General features: G+C 39.6%; 2 protein-coding genes across 3 annotated transcripts; both read left to right on the forward strand.

Annotated features, from left to right (window-relative positions):
* The first annotated feature begins 863 nt into the window (after window positions 1–863).
* Window positions 864–6,496, forward strand: LOC147301129 (cytochrome P450 2J2-like). Its single transcript, XM_086281900.1, has 9 exons — window positions 864–1,150; window positions 1,606–1,768; window positions 2,229–2,382; window positions 2,489–2,645; window positions 2,729–2,905; window positions 3,227–3,368; window positions 3,832–4,019; window positions 4,124–4,265; window positions 4,354–6,496. The coding sequence occupies exons 1-9, from the start codon at window positions 968–970 to the stop codon at window positions 4,527–4,529; spliced, it is 1,482 nt and encodes a 493-aa protein (XP_086138026.1). The 5' UTR covers window positions 864–967; the 3' UTR covers window positions 4,530–6,496.
* Window positions 6,497–7,252: 756 nt separating this feature from the next.
* Window positions 7,253–11,440, forward strand: LOC147301130 (cytochrome P450 2J2-like). 2 transcript variants are annotated; one of them, XM_086281901.1, is made up of 9 exons: window positions 7,253–7,531; window positions 7,810–7,972; window positions 8,884–9,037; window positions 9,144–9,300; window positions 9,384–9,560; window positions 9,873–10,014; window positions 10,343–10,530; window positions 10,629–10,770; window positions 10,857–11,440. In XM_086281901.1, exons 1-9 carry the CDS (start codon window positions 7,349–7,351, stop codon window positions 11,030–11,032), a joined length of 1,482 nt encoding a protein of 493 aa, XP_086138027.1. In that variant the 5' UTR covers window positions 7,253–7,348; the 3' UTR covers window positions 11,033–11,440. The 2 variants fall into 2 exon arrangements, with proteins under 2 accessions (XP_086138027.1, XP_086138028.1); XM_086281902.1 differs by lacking the exons at window positions 7,253–7,531; window positions 7,810–7,972; window positions 9,144–9,300 and having other exon boundaries at window positions 8,900–9,033; window positions 9,365–9,560.
* The last annotated feature ends 2,559 nt before the right edge of the window (window positions 11,441–13,999 follow it).

Here is a 13,999-nt window from a genome sequence, read left to right on the forward strand (position 1 = left end):
TTATTTGCAACATTTTAATACAATCAAGGGAATAGTTTATCAGGCAACTACTAAAGTAAAGCAAAGATATCTATTCTAGCATCGCATTACTGAAGTGCCACATCCGACTAATCTCATCAGAATAAGGAAGTTTGCTTTTTACTGTCCACATCCAGAAAGAGTTTCCTCACATCAGCGCTTCAAATTACACGCATGCGCACAAATGCACAGTTTTATGTAACTTACACCATCACTTGTTGATTGTGTAACTAGAGCGTAGTGTTTTAAGTAGAGAGCACAGTCAGACGGAGAATGTCTGCCCGAGCATTTTTGTCCTGAACTCTCTGGAGACACAGTAAACAATGTGACACTGTGTGCATGGATTTGCAGGGTGGAGGAGAACAAATACAACATATGAGAATTACCGAGCCTTTAATGGATCATCTAATCTGTTTCCTCCATATGTTGACTCCCCATCGAGCACTGCTGGGTTTTCAGTCTCAGTACTCACTGAAGCAGAGCTTTTGTATTCTTTGAGCTGTTAGTTGAGCTGTTCCTGAATGAACTTTGGAAGAGTTTTGCCTCTTTCCTCATTACTACTTCCTGCCTGAATTGTTTATCTTACCAGATGGCCACCCCCGCATTACCTTTCACTTCATAATTGTAAACTGTGTAATACTGACATTTTTCAAGTGTGAAGCATTTTGAAAATACACCACAAAATAAGTTATTGTGAAACCAAAAAAAAAACCTAATAATATATCTTTTACGCATCTATGTTTAACACACAAGCTCACAGTCATCACTCAGCTGAAACAGTTCAAATTCCAGCTTCTGACAGTTCCCAAGAGTCTATTTGTGTTATGTAACATGTTTGGGGCCGCTTTTCCTGAGCACTCTGCAGCCTGATGATAACACCACACATACCACAGCACTCTTTGCTGGGCCGCACTGCTTCTCCTGCAGAGGGATTTCTGATACTTCAACCATGATTTTTCAAGCTTTCTTCGATTGTATGAATTTTACTAGTTGGTTTTTGCTCAGTTTTGTATTGTTAATTTTAAGTGATGTAATACGAAACTGGAGGCCTCGCAACTTTCCACCAGGACCCTGGGCTGTGCCTCTGCTAGGAAATGTCTTCACTGGAGTAGACTACAAAACAATGCATGAGGTGAGGAGGAGAAGATCCTTACAGTGCAACTTGGTTTACATACAGTAGGCTGGGAAATATAATGTGCACGATGAATAACAACAGATAATAACAAGACTTCAACTTTAACCTCCTAGGACCTGGCATCCATATATGTGGACTTCACATTTTGGGTTATTTAGACCAAAATACTCAATTTTGCTCTCCAAGGGCCTGAGATCCACTTACAAGGACATTATACTGCTACTGTTCTATCGAAATTTTAAACAAATATCCTTATATGTGGCTCTCATTTTTCTTAGAAACAAAAATCAGGTAAAAAAAAAAAATCTGGTAATTCTTTGTTTTTACATTCATCTGGTCCCATTCAGCCCAAATATCAAAGAGAAATTAAAAATGTATGCCGTGGAAGAGTTCAGGTCTTCTAAAGGAATACCAACTGTGAAACATTTCTCTTGATTTATTTCTAAATGCAGCTGGCTCAGAAGTACGGCCCCGTGTTCAGTTTGAGGAGGGGCAGTGAGAGGATGGTGTTTGTTGCAGGATATAAAATGGTCAAAGAGGCTCTTGTCAGCCACCTGGACAACTTTGTTGATCGACCAATCGTCCCTCTTTTCCATGTTATATTCAAGGGCATTGGTGAGTAGTTAAAACACGTGCACGAAAGCATGTGCTATCACATATATTTTTGGGTGTACCAACCTCCTTCCCCAAGTCTTAAACTGTATTAAATTTTTGCCTTTTGGAAATGACAAGCACCAATATATCATTGGCATAGCATTAAATGAGAAGTCCTGTGGTGAAATGCAACTAGTAAGTCAAATTTTACCTACTTTCTAGAAACTTTAGGTACATATTTTAATGTGTTCTCCATTAGACACATTACACACAGCAAGAACGCCTTGGGTTGATTCACTGCAGTGAATTTGGTAGTTGATGATTTTCTTTGTGAAGTGTGCATGTTCTCCCTGTATCTGCATGGGCTTTATTAGCTCCCATGTTTCCTCTCACAGTCCAAAAACATTTTACCCTGTGCCCTACAAGATGTACATTAATGCAGAAACTTCCTTGTTATTAACTTAATATAATATTCTAATAGGTATAGCGCTGAGCAACGGTTACCTGTGGAAGAAGCAGAGGAAGTTTGCCAACACTCACCTGCGTTACTTTGGAGAAGGCCAAAAGTCACTGGAGAAGTGCATTGAAGTGGAGTGCAGTTTCCTTTGTGAAGCTTTCAAGGAGGAGCAAGGCAAGTAGGCTGCAGGAATTCACATGACTCAAGTGATTGCTCTGCACTGAAATCATTTTTGTAGCAGGATTTCTCTTGACTTGAGTAGAATTTGACATCTTCACAGGTAGACCATTCAACCCCCACTACATCGTAACAAATGCAGTGGGTAACATCATCTCCTCTGTGGTCTTCGGACATCGCTTTGAATACAGTGACCCCAGCTTTCGCAAAATTCTGGAGCTGGACAATGATGCCGTTGTGCTTGCTGGTTCAGCTCAGACGCAGGTACTCGTTGTTTAAACTACCATGTGATGATCATTTGCGATGCTGTTGTTGGTCTTTTACTAAGAGTTTATCATCCTCACCAGCTGTATGATGCCTTTCCTGGCTTGATGAAGTACCTGCCAGGACCTCACCAGACTGTCCATGCCAACTACAGGGAGATTGTGGCTTTCTTAAACAGAGAAATTGAAAAGCACCAGGAAGAGTGGAACCCAGATGACCCTCGTGATTTCATTGATGCATATCTGTCAGAGATGGAGAAGGTAACACAAAAACATTTCTAGTGAAGCATATGAATACTATTCTGTTAGATTTTAAAAAATTAATTGAAACAATAAGCATGTGTTCATGTAAACCATGACAATTGTCTATACCGGCCACTAATAGGTCACATTTGTAATGTGCCAGAACTGTGTTTAGATTCAAAAGAAGTCCTTCAAAAGTTTCTGAGACTTCAGCCACCCAAATGAATCAGTTAATCAAAAAACACAATCCTTATGATCATGAGATTAACTAGTAATAAAGTAAATTGCCTAAATGAACCGAGTACTGTGGATAATGTCTGTATTTTTCTGTTACATTAGAAAAAAGAGGATCCTCGTGCTGGCTTTAATATTGAAACGCTTCTGGTTTGTACCCTTGATCTGATTGAGGCTGGGACAGAGACAGCTTCCACCACTCTACGCTGGGCTCTAGTATTTATGATGAACTACCCAGAAATACAGGGTTGGTAACTTATTACTCTATCCCCCTTTCTCACATCCCAGATTGCATATCTTCAATCCCTGCTTTCAACTCTCCTTTAACATCGCATGAAGAAAAAGTGAAGGTCAAAAAGCTTGAGAATCTTAAACAGCTGAAAGCAAATAAAGGATGGTTTCCTCCTCCAAGAAGAATTTGTGGGTTAAATTCTAGGTGGGCCACTTTCATAATGGATACGCCTTTGCATCCTTGACTGTAACTCCAAAGGAGAGAACTCCCTTTTTTCTGTCTGTCAAATGCATTTTAAGAATTGTAAACCATTGGTGTATTGTCATGAGATTTTAGGTCACAAGCAGGATGAGGGGGGACAGATGGGCAGGCACAAACAAGAAAAATGAGAACAGCCTGAAGAATATAGATTTTAGGCCAGTCTGACTATGATGGTTATTAAGTTGTCTGTTTTAGTCGTTACTGTTTCCCCTTTCAGAAAAAGTCCAGGCAGAGATAGACAGAGTGGTCGGACAGTCTCGCCTGCCCACCTTGGCCGACAGACCCAACCTACCCTACACTGATGCTGTTATCCACGAGACCCAAAGGTTTGGAAATATTGTTCCATTGGGATTACCAAAAATGGCCAGTAAAGATTCTACACTGGGAGGATACTTCATTCCTAAAGTAAGGGATTATTTACCAGACTGAGCCAGAAATTAACATTCATTTCATATGTCTTTCAATTATTTATAAATAGCTAATAACAACATCTGATAACACTGTTTCAGGGCACAGCTATTACTACAATACTTTCATCTGTGCTGTTTGATAAGAATGAGTGGGAGACTCCAGATGTCTTCAATCCTGAACATTTCCTGGACTCAGAGGGCAAATTTCGAAGAAGAGATGCCTTCTTGCCATTTTCAGCAGGTAATTTTATAGCGTGTAATTAGGTTTCCATTAAGAGTACATTTGATAGCAAAATGAACAGCAGGATAAATACTTCTGTTTCCCACAGGTAAACGTGTGTGTATCGGTGAGCCCCTGGCCAAAATGCAGCTCTTCCTTTTCTTTGCATCTCTGCTCCAACGCTTCACCTTCAGACCTGTTCCTGGAGAAATGCCCAGCTTGGAGGGTGTGATGGGCTTCACCTACTCTCCCGAGGAGTTCAGGATGCTGGCAGTGCCTCGCTGAGGTCATGCCATGCAAACACAAAGATGAATAAACTGAAACTCCACAAGCTTTATGGGATCACCAAATCACAGCATACAGAAAAAGCATACTAGAAACACAGAAAATATACTCTGTAAAACATTTTACGAACATTTCACATAGTAAGACACAATGTGCATGTCACAGTGCTAACTGTTGTTGTACTTTTATTTCTTGTCTTTTACTGTGAAGCACTTTGAGTTTTTTCTGTGAAAAGTGCTATATAAAACAATAAAGTTTGCTTACATAATACATAATAATGGTTAGACAACCTTGAAAAAATAATGTGCATGCATTATAGCAACTGACTGAAAATTAGGTGCCACATGATGCCATAAGCTAATAGTAACTTTATCTATAATAAGGCAAATTCTTTAAATATATGCTGTATTGAAATTAAATTAACAAAAAGAAAGTTTGATGACATGTGGATAAAACTGCCCTTTTTACCTATTTTTATCTATTAGACTTTACAATTCTTTGCCAATCAAACTGTTCTGTGAACTTTGCATCTTTTTACAACTATTAGAAATGCAATTTCCTTTCATGATAAAACAAATTTCTCTGGACTGCAAAAGATTACATGTTACCTATCAACAGATAGATAAGTGATTGTGTAATACTGAATACAAATCTAGTATAGAATCTAGTATGTGAATGCTAGAATTCACAGCAGAATTAATTCTAAAAATGGCTGCCAGAATCAATTTACTGAGCAAATTTAAAATGAGTCTTATTCCTTTAAATGTAAAATTATTTTCTGTTACAAATACATCACAGCGTGTCTTTGGGTCATGACTAAATAACTCTTACAGGCTTTAGGAGAGAATAGTGACAAGACACCATAAAATGAAACACTTTAAACATACTGAAATGCTTTGAGTGCTCAGTAAGACTATAAATGCTTTTCAATATCCAGTTAAACTTCATGCCCAAACTGCTTTGGACCTTGAGTTCCCTGTTTGCACAGTTGAAGTGGGTGAGAGTTAAAGGAGTTGTTTTGCTCTGGTTGAAAAGGAAAAAATATGAGTTGGTGTGGTGAGCTTTAAAAACTTATTTAAATCAGTTTCTTTCATTTCTTTCATATTGTTGAAGAGTCTTTCTTGGGCGGGCAAAGCAGCTTCCCTCTGGGTCTGTATTTCTTAGCTACATCCAGCAGAAGGTTCCTTGTGGCATACACTGTGGCTCCCTGTAAGAGGGATACTGATGCAGTGAAGGAAGAACACTTGAAGACAGGAATTATCTTCACCTGATGTCCAATTTATTCACAAATGCTTATAACTATGGCGTTATTTTTGTGCATCTGCAAATGGTTTTTACATGCGCTCAAAATTTTTTTTACGTGTGCTCAAAATTTCTTTACTTGCACTGAGAACAATGGCACAAAAATAACGCCATATATAACAAAGCCGCTTAGACTGATGGTATGTACCACAAAAGAAAAGGAAAATGTTAAGTTGAAATATTAAATGTTTGTCATTTTTATGTTTACCATTTGTACATAGTTTTAAAGTATTCTTTCTGTCCTCCCCTCCCCAGATCCTTAAGATTCTGGGAGGGGGGGTGATAGTGTTTTTATCACAGGAACACCCTTGTTTGATGTTGGCAAACTTCCTCCCCTTTGTATGGCTTCACTGTGTTATCTAGGGTGAACCATCTAGGGTGTGGGGGAGACTACCCTCTTTATGACCAAGGATGTTCCTGCTGTGCTTTTATGTTATATGACCCTTTGATCAGCAGGGTCACACACACATTCTCACATAACACACACACACACACCCAGTGCCTTGTCTTTGTAACCAAGGGGGGTTACGGGGGAAGGTATGTGTTGTAAACTATTGTTTATTGTGTGAACGTTGTCAATAAAAGGGAGCGAGAGGGGGCCGTCGTCGAGGTCATTTATGATGAGCTGAGATACCGACAAGGCCTCCCTTGCAAGTAAAACGATCGATCGCTGTTGCCTTGTTTTTCTTTCACGGGAATAAGTTCTGGGATCAGCGGGGTCTGACTTTAGACCCAACAGAAAACAATATGACGACAAACTTAGAATGTTAAATAGGACCTAAGGAAACTAAAACCCATGGCTATTTGGCAGCATCCGCCAATTTGGTCTTTCATTGCAACCTCGAACTAGTGATGGTTAACTCTGTGCTGAGGCTTTAGAGCATATGTCAAGAACCCTAGGTTGTTTTCTTATCAAGGGTATCAAGGCTGGGTTTTTTTAAGGGTGAATGGTGTCAGTGGTGATGTCTGAATTTTGAGTGTTGAGCTATTCAGGCTTGCTGTGGAATACTTGTGCAGCCCTGCTTCCTCAGTGCCAATGTAAAAAGGGTTTCTCCAAAGCCAAAAAGATTATTTCCAAAAAGACAAATAGACAGTGGCAAAAATATAATTTCTTAATAAAAATGAATGAAGTTACAAGAACCCCAGCATTCATAACTGTTTGCTTTACCAGCTGACTACCCCAAGATGACCTTTCACCTTATAATTGTGAACTGTGAAATATCATACTTTCCAGATGTGAAAAAATTCTGAAAAAACCCGAACAAACAAAGTTTGATTTACCTTGTAATGGTCTCATTTATGTTAACATTTAACACATAAGCTCACAGTCATCACTCAGCTGAAACAGTTCAAATTCCAGCTTCCGACAGTTCCCAAGAGTCCATTTGTGTTATGTAACATGTTTGGGGCCTCTTTTTCCTGAGCACTCTGCAGCCTGATGATAACACCACACATACCACAGCACTCTTTGCTGGGCCGCACTGCTTCTCTGCAGAGGGATTTCTGATACTTCAACCATGATTTTTCAAGCTTTCTTCGATTGTATGAATTTTACTAGTTGGTTTTTTCTCAGTTTTGTATTGTTAATTTTAAGTGATGTAATACGAAACCGGAGGCCTCGCAACTTTCCACCAGGACCCTGGGCTGTGCCTCTGCTAGGAAATATCTTCACTGGAGTAGACTACAAAACAATGCATGAGGTGAGGAGGAGAAGATCCTTACAGTGCAATTTAGTGTACACGTAGTACACTGGCCAATATAATGCGCACATGGAAAAACAACAGATAATAGCAGGACTTCAACTTTAAAAACATTTAAAAGTTTCAGGGAGTTATTAGTAACTCCAGCTCAGATCCTTTTCAATACTGTGTTTATGTTATTGTCTACCACTTGAAGGGTTTTTAATCTGACAAAAAGTCTTTACTTCTAAAGGAATGCCAACTGTGAAACATTTCTCTTGATTTATTTCTAAATGCAGCTGGCTCAGAAGTACGGCCCCGTGTTCAGTTTGAGGAGGGGCAGTGAGAGGATAGTGTTTGTTGCAGGATATAAAATGGTCAAAGAGGCTCTTGTCAACCAGCTGGACAACTTTGTTAATCGACCAATCATCCCTCTTTTCCATGTTATATTAAAGGGCTTAGGTGAGTAGTTAAAACACGTGCATGTAAACATGTGCTATTGCCTATATTTTTTGCTGTACCAACCTCCTTCCCCAAGTCTTAAACTGTATTAGATTGTCATCAAACTAGAAATGATCAATACCTGTACATCCTCATTATATCACGTCTCTGTATGGCCCAATTCTCAAAACAAACCCTGAAAAAGCATATCAAATGTAAAAATATAATGAAATTATTTTTTAGTGCTGTTACAGTCCTGGGTCTTGGACCCAGTTTTTGAGTTTCATTTTGGACCTATTTATTATTTCATAATAAGATAATTATGAACTAGTTCCTGAGTATGTTAGTTTCCTGTGCGGATGGGTTTATTAGTTATACTATAGTTCTTCAATTCTGGTTTCTTCACGTTTGTTCTGTTTGTGTCCAGTTAATACTTTCTTTAGTCCTCTCTGTTTGTTTTCTCCCTTAATCTTTCCATGTTCATCTCTCTGTGTTTTGTTCCCTTTACTCACCAGTCTTTCATATCTTCAGATTCTGTTCAGCTGTGTTCTTCAGGTGTGTCCACTCTACCCCAATCTCCTCCTGCGTGCATACTGTCTGCGTCTCCCTCTGTTCTCTGTGGTGTCGGCTTCTCTAGCTGTCTTCTGGAATTCCATGTCATTAGTTTCCTAATTCATCAGTTCCTTAAGTTTCTAGTTTTATTTCTCACCTGAGTTTTTTGTATTTTCAAGTGTATAAGCTACAGCAATAAAGCTGCCTCTTTTAGTTTACCCTTTTGTCTCCGAGTCTTGCAACTGGGTCTTGCCTTGCCTGTCACATAGTCCTTAATGATAACTTCATTTTGTTTTGGCTCACATTGTACTCAGTCCCCTACAAAATGTACATCCGTGCAAAGGCTTCCTTATTATTAACTTAATTTAATATTCTCCAAGGGATATCTATGAGCAACGGTTATCTGTGGAAGAAGCAGAGGAAGTTTGCCAACACTCACCTGCGTTACTTTGGAGAAGGCCAAAAGTCACTGGAGAAGTGCATTGAAGTGGAGTGCAACTTTCTTTGTGAAGCTTTCAAGGAGGAGCAAGGCAAGTAGGCTGCAGGAATTCACATGACTGAAGGGATTGCTCTGCACTGAAATCATTTTTGTAGCAGGATTTCTGTTGATTTGAGTAGAATTTGACGTCTTCACAGGTAGACCATTCAACCCCCACTACATCATGACAAATGCAGTGGGTAACATCATCTCCTCTGTGGTCTTCGGACATCGCTTTGAATACAGTGACCCCAGCTTTCGCAGAATTCTGGAGCTGGACAATGATGCCCTTCTGCTTGCTGGTTCAGCTCAGGCACAGGTGCTCGTTGTTTAAACTACAATGTGATGATCGCTTATGATATTCTTGTTGGTCTTTTACTAAGAGTTTATCATCCTCACCAGCTGTATGATGCCTTTCCTGGCTTGATGAAGTACCTGCCAGGACCTCACCAGACTGTCCATGCCAACTACAGGGAGATCATGACTTTCTTGAACAGAGAAATTGAAAAGCACCAGGAAGAGTGGAACCCAGATGACCCTCGTGATTTCATTGATGCATATCTGTCAGAGATGGAGAAGGTAACACAAAAATGAATCCTGTTATGTTCACTTTATTAAAAAAACAAAAACAAAAAAAGCAACAATAGCCATGGGGGCATATGTTCATGTAAACCATAACAATTCATCATGTTCATGTCATTGCTGGCCACTAGCAGATCCCTATTGGCATTCAAAAGAAGTCTTTAAAAAATTCTGAGACTTCAGCCACCCAAATGAATCCATTAATCAAAAAACACAATCCTTATGATCATGAGATTAACTGGTAATAATGTAAATTACCTAAATGAGCCCAGTACTGTGGATAATGTCTGTATTTTTCTGTTACATTAGAAAAAAGAGGATCCTCATGCTGGCTTTAATACTGAAACACTTCTGGCTTGTACCCTTGACCTGATTGAGGCTGGGACAGAGACATCTTCGACCACTCTACGCTGGGCTCTAGTATTTATGATCAACTACCCAGAAATACAGGGTTAGTCCCTTATTAATCAATCCCCCTTCAATTTCCCAACTACTCTCCTTGTGTAGTCTCCAAAGATGAAAATGAAGGAGGTGTAGACCGGAGGGGCATCGAGGCATTTCCCCCCCCCCCCCCCCCCCCCCCCCAAAAAAAATTAGACATCGTTGGTTCAGAGCCTCATTTTCACACAACACCAATTAAATATAAATACTGCATCGGTAATTGTTGTTATAGCAAACCTGCTGCTGACATTTGTTTTTAATATTTGGGACCACTTTTACTTCAGTTAATAATATGGCATATTGTGATGACTTTTAGTTGTTACTGTTTCCCCTTTCAGAGAAAGTGCAGGCAGAGATAGACAGAGTAGTCGGACAGTCTCGCCTGCCCACCTTGACCGATAGGCCCAAACTGCCCTACACTGATGCTGTTATCCACGAGACCCAGAGGGTTGGAAATATTGTTCCACTGGGATTACCAAAAATGGCCAGTAAAGATTCTACACTGGGAGGATACTTCATTCCTAAGGTAAGGGATTATTTACCAGACTGAGTCAGAAATTCAATTCATAAGTGTGTCAATTATTTATAAATAGCTAATAACAACATCTAATAACTCTATTTCAGGGCACAGCTATTACTACAATACTTTCATCTGTGCTGTTTGATAAGAATGAGTGGGAGACTCCAGATGTCTTCAATCCTGAACATTTCTTGGACTCAGAGGGCAAATTTCAAAAAAGAGATGCTTTCTTGCCATTTTTAGCAGGTAATTTTATGGCGTGTAATTAGGTTTCCATTAAGAGTACATTTGATATCAAGGGTTAGCAGGATAAAAACTTCTGTTTCCCACAGGTAAACGTGTGTGTATCGGTGAGCCCCTGGCCAAAATGGAGCTCTTCCTTTTCTTTGCATCTCTGCTCCAACGCTTCACCTTCAGACCTGTTCCTGGAAAAATGCCGAGCTTGGAGGGTGTGATGGGTTTCAACAATTCCCCTGAGGAGTTCAGGATGCAGGCAGCGCCTCGCTGATGTCATGTCGGGCAAACACAACGATGAATAAACTGAAACTCTACAAGCTTTATGGGACCACCAAAGATTTAATGAAAATTTTACATATTGAGACACTATATGCATGTTACAATCCTAATTGTTGCCATGCTTTTATTTCTTGTTTTATTGTGAAACACTTGAGTTTTTCTTAACACAAAGGACTTCAGATATTATCCTTTGTTTTTAAATTCACAAAAATGTTTGATGTGTGGATAAAACTCTGCTTATTTTTATCTATAAGCAAGGCCTACACATGCTTGCTGCACCTCTGTCTCCTCAATGCCAGTGTGAAAGTATTTTCTCTAAGTCCAAGTTCAGTGGCAAAATGTTATTTTTTTATATAAATGAATAAAGTCACTATAACCCCAGTAAACTCCATTAAAAAAATTTGTCCTATTGAATTTATTTAAATACTGACTGAAATCATACAAGTTTTCTTGTATTGATAGACCTCTTCTACAATCACCAACAAATTAATCAAAAATATATTAGACAAATGAATGAACCACACAAAATCAAGTGTTATTTCTACTCTTGGCAGTGATTATTCCGGTGCTGACAACCAAGTTGAAATGGTAGTAAAGATTTATACAGTCCCGATCAAAAGTCCACTTGAAAAATAAGTTTAAGTCCACTTGAAAAATGGCAAAAACTCAAATTTTGCATGATTGGATCCTAAGAAGGTTCCAAGTAGAGCTTCAACATGCAACAAAAAGAAATGGGAATGAGACAAAACATTTTTGGAGCGTGTAATTTATTGAAAACAACAGAAACAGACTGTTTTACAGCTGATCAAAAGTTTAGGACCGCACCTCAAAAAACCCCGTAAACTCCTCTAAAACAGAAATTAAAGTTTCAAACATGAACTCAGTAATGAATAGTTCCACTATTATTGTTGATCACTTCAAAAATTCATTGCGGAATGCTTGACGCTAGTGCTTCCATGAGATTAGTGGGAACATTTCTCCAAGTGGTGATGGCCACACGAAGGGCATCTACTGTCTGAAACTGTTTTCCATTTTTGTACACTTCCCTTGCCATCCATCCCCTTCTATAGCACATTTAAAAGACTAGTGTACATCAAAGTGCTTCACAATAAAACCGCCAAGCGGGTAGAACAATTAACAAATAGTACAGTTACAATTAAAATTACATTACATGGTGTAGTGCAGGCAGAATGAAAGTAGAACTTATATGCTTCAAAAGCTAAGTTGAACAGGTGTGTTTTTAAGCGTGATTTGAATGATTGAATTGATTCCGATGTACAGATATCAACTGGAAGATTATTCCAGAGTCTAGGGGTGGCAATGGCAAAAGCACGGTCACCTCTGGTTTTTAAACGAGGCCTTAGTTGCATTAGAAGCAGTTGGCTGGAGGATCTTAGTGCTCTCTTTGGGTTGTACAGATCAAGGGGATCAGTTAGGTAGCTAGGGGCCAAGTTTTTTAGAATTTTAAAAGTGAGCAGAAGGATTTTGAAATCAGTGTGATATTTGACAGGAAGCCAGTGCAAGTTAGGGAGTATGGGGGTGATGTGCTCATGTCTTCTAGAGCTGGTTAAGAGGCCAGCTGCCGCATTTTGGACTGATTGCAGGCGCTGAAGGAGGGAGAGTTGGAGGCCCAGGTAAAGAGTGTTGCAATAGTCCAATCTGCAAGTGATTAAGGCATGGATGAGTTTTTTGAGTTCTTTATGTGGTAAATAGGGCTTAGCTTTGAAAATTTGCCATGATTGTTAAAAGCTAGTTTTTACCACAGTGGATTTCTTCTCTAATTTAAAAGAACTATCCAGGAGTACTCAAAGATTTCTGGCAGAAGGAGAGAGGTGGCTGGTGAAAGACCCCAGTGTATTGGTTAGCTGGCCCTGGGGAATGTGGCTATCAAAAATAATCATTTCTGTTTTGCTTTCATTTAAGACAAGATAATTCTGGGATAGCCAATTTTAAACCTCTCGCAGACAGTCAAACAAAGGCAAGAGAGGAGATGGGGCATCCAAGTTTAGAGGAAGGTAGCTTTGGATATCAACCGCATAGCAGTGGTAGAATATGTTATGTTTTTTAAAGATGAGTCCCAAGGGCAGCATGTACAAGGAGAACAGCGTAGGGCTTAATACGGATCCCTGAGGCACACCACAGTTAACCGGGGCAGAAGAGGAAGAGTATTTCCCCATGGTGACAGAGAAGGATCTGTCTGCTAGATACGATTTAAACCATAAAAGAACTTTGCCTTTAAGGCCAACTACATCTTCCAGCTGTCATGGGTGGGTCTGTGACCCAGCATTTTGAGTTCATTATATTTTGTGTATTTCTGTTTTTAGTATGGGGATATGTTAAGTTCTTGTTTTTGCATTAGTTAGAACTTGAGTCTTTGTGTTTTGTCATTTATTGTTTGGGTTAAGCTCATCCACCTCTCTTAAACCCCTAAGTTGTTCAGCCTTAGTTCTGTTTATTGGAGCTCCTCATTTCCCCTTCCCCTGGATCTTAGTCTCATTTGCCCTTTGCGTTCCACGTCTCATGTTGTCAAGCCCATGTTGTTTGGTCTGTCTCATCATGTTTCCTGTTTTATTTTGAAAGAGTCCTCTGTTTTTTGTTCATTGCATTTAGTTTCACGTCCCCTGTCCTGTCATTAGGTTATGTGTGTCAGCTGTGTCCTCATGTGTCTCCACTTCCTCTGATCACCTCATGTGTGTATTTAGTCCTCAGTCTTGCTGTGTTCAGTGTCAGTGTTATCTCCCCTACCCCTTGTCAGAGTTTCCCAGCCATAGTAAGTCATAGTTTGTATATTGTTTAGTCATAGTCTAAATCTCAGTAGAGTCATAGTTTCCCAGTCTATGTTCAGGTTTTCCCTCAGTTACTTTGCTGTTAAGTCCAGTTTTGTGCCCTCGCCTCTGTCTGCTCTTGGGTCCTCTACTCACTCCACACGGTCTGCCCCGGCAGTCCGTGACACCAGCCT

The sequence above is a fragment of the Aulonocara sp. 'chitande type north' Nkhata Bay genome, linkage group LG23 (assembly GCF_057382095.1).
Source record: "Aulonocara sp. 'chitande type north' Nkhata Bay isolate Kocher_YH1m ecotype deep benthic linkage group LG23, A_spYH_male_GT1.1, whole genome shotgun sequence".
Lineage (NCBI taxonomy): Eukaryota > Metazoa > Chordata > Actinopteri > Cichliformes > Cichlidae > Aulonocara > Aulonocara sp. 'chitande type north' Nkhata Bay.

Excerpts from the sequence above, each read along its gene's own strand:
- LOC147301129 (XM_086281900.1), top strand. The coding sequence starts at position 968 with ATGATTTTTCAAGCTTTCTTCGATTGTATGAATTTTACTAGTTGGTTT. Across the intron at positions 3,369-3,831 it reads GAACTACCCAGAAATACAGG|AAAAAGTCCAGGCAGAGATA; the intron begins GTTGGTAACTTA and ends TTCCCCTTTCAG. Across the intron at positions 4,020-4,123 it reads GAGGATACTTCATTCCTAAA|GGCACAGCTATTACTACAAT; the intron begins GTAAGGGATTAT and ends ACACTGTTTCAG.
- LOC147301130 (XM_086281901.1), top strand. The coding sequence starts at position 7,349 with ATGATTTTTCAAGCTTTCTTCGATTGTATGAATTTTACTAGTTGGTTT. Across the intron at positions 10,015-10,342 it reads CAACTACCCAGAAATACAGG|AGAAAGTGCAGGCAGAGATA; the intron begins GTTAGTCCCTTA and ends TTCCCCTTTCAG. Across the intron at positions 10,531-10,628 it reads GAGGATACTTCATTCCTAAG|GGCACAGCTATTACTACAAT; the intron begins GTAAGGGATTAT and ends ACTCTATTTCAG.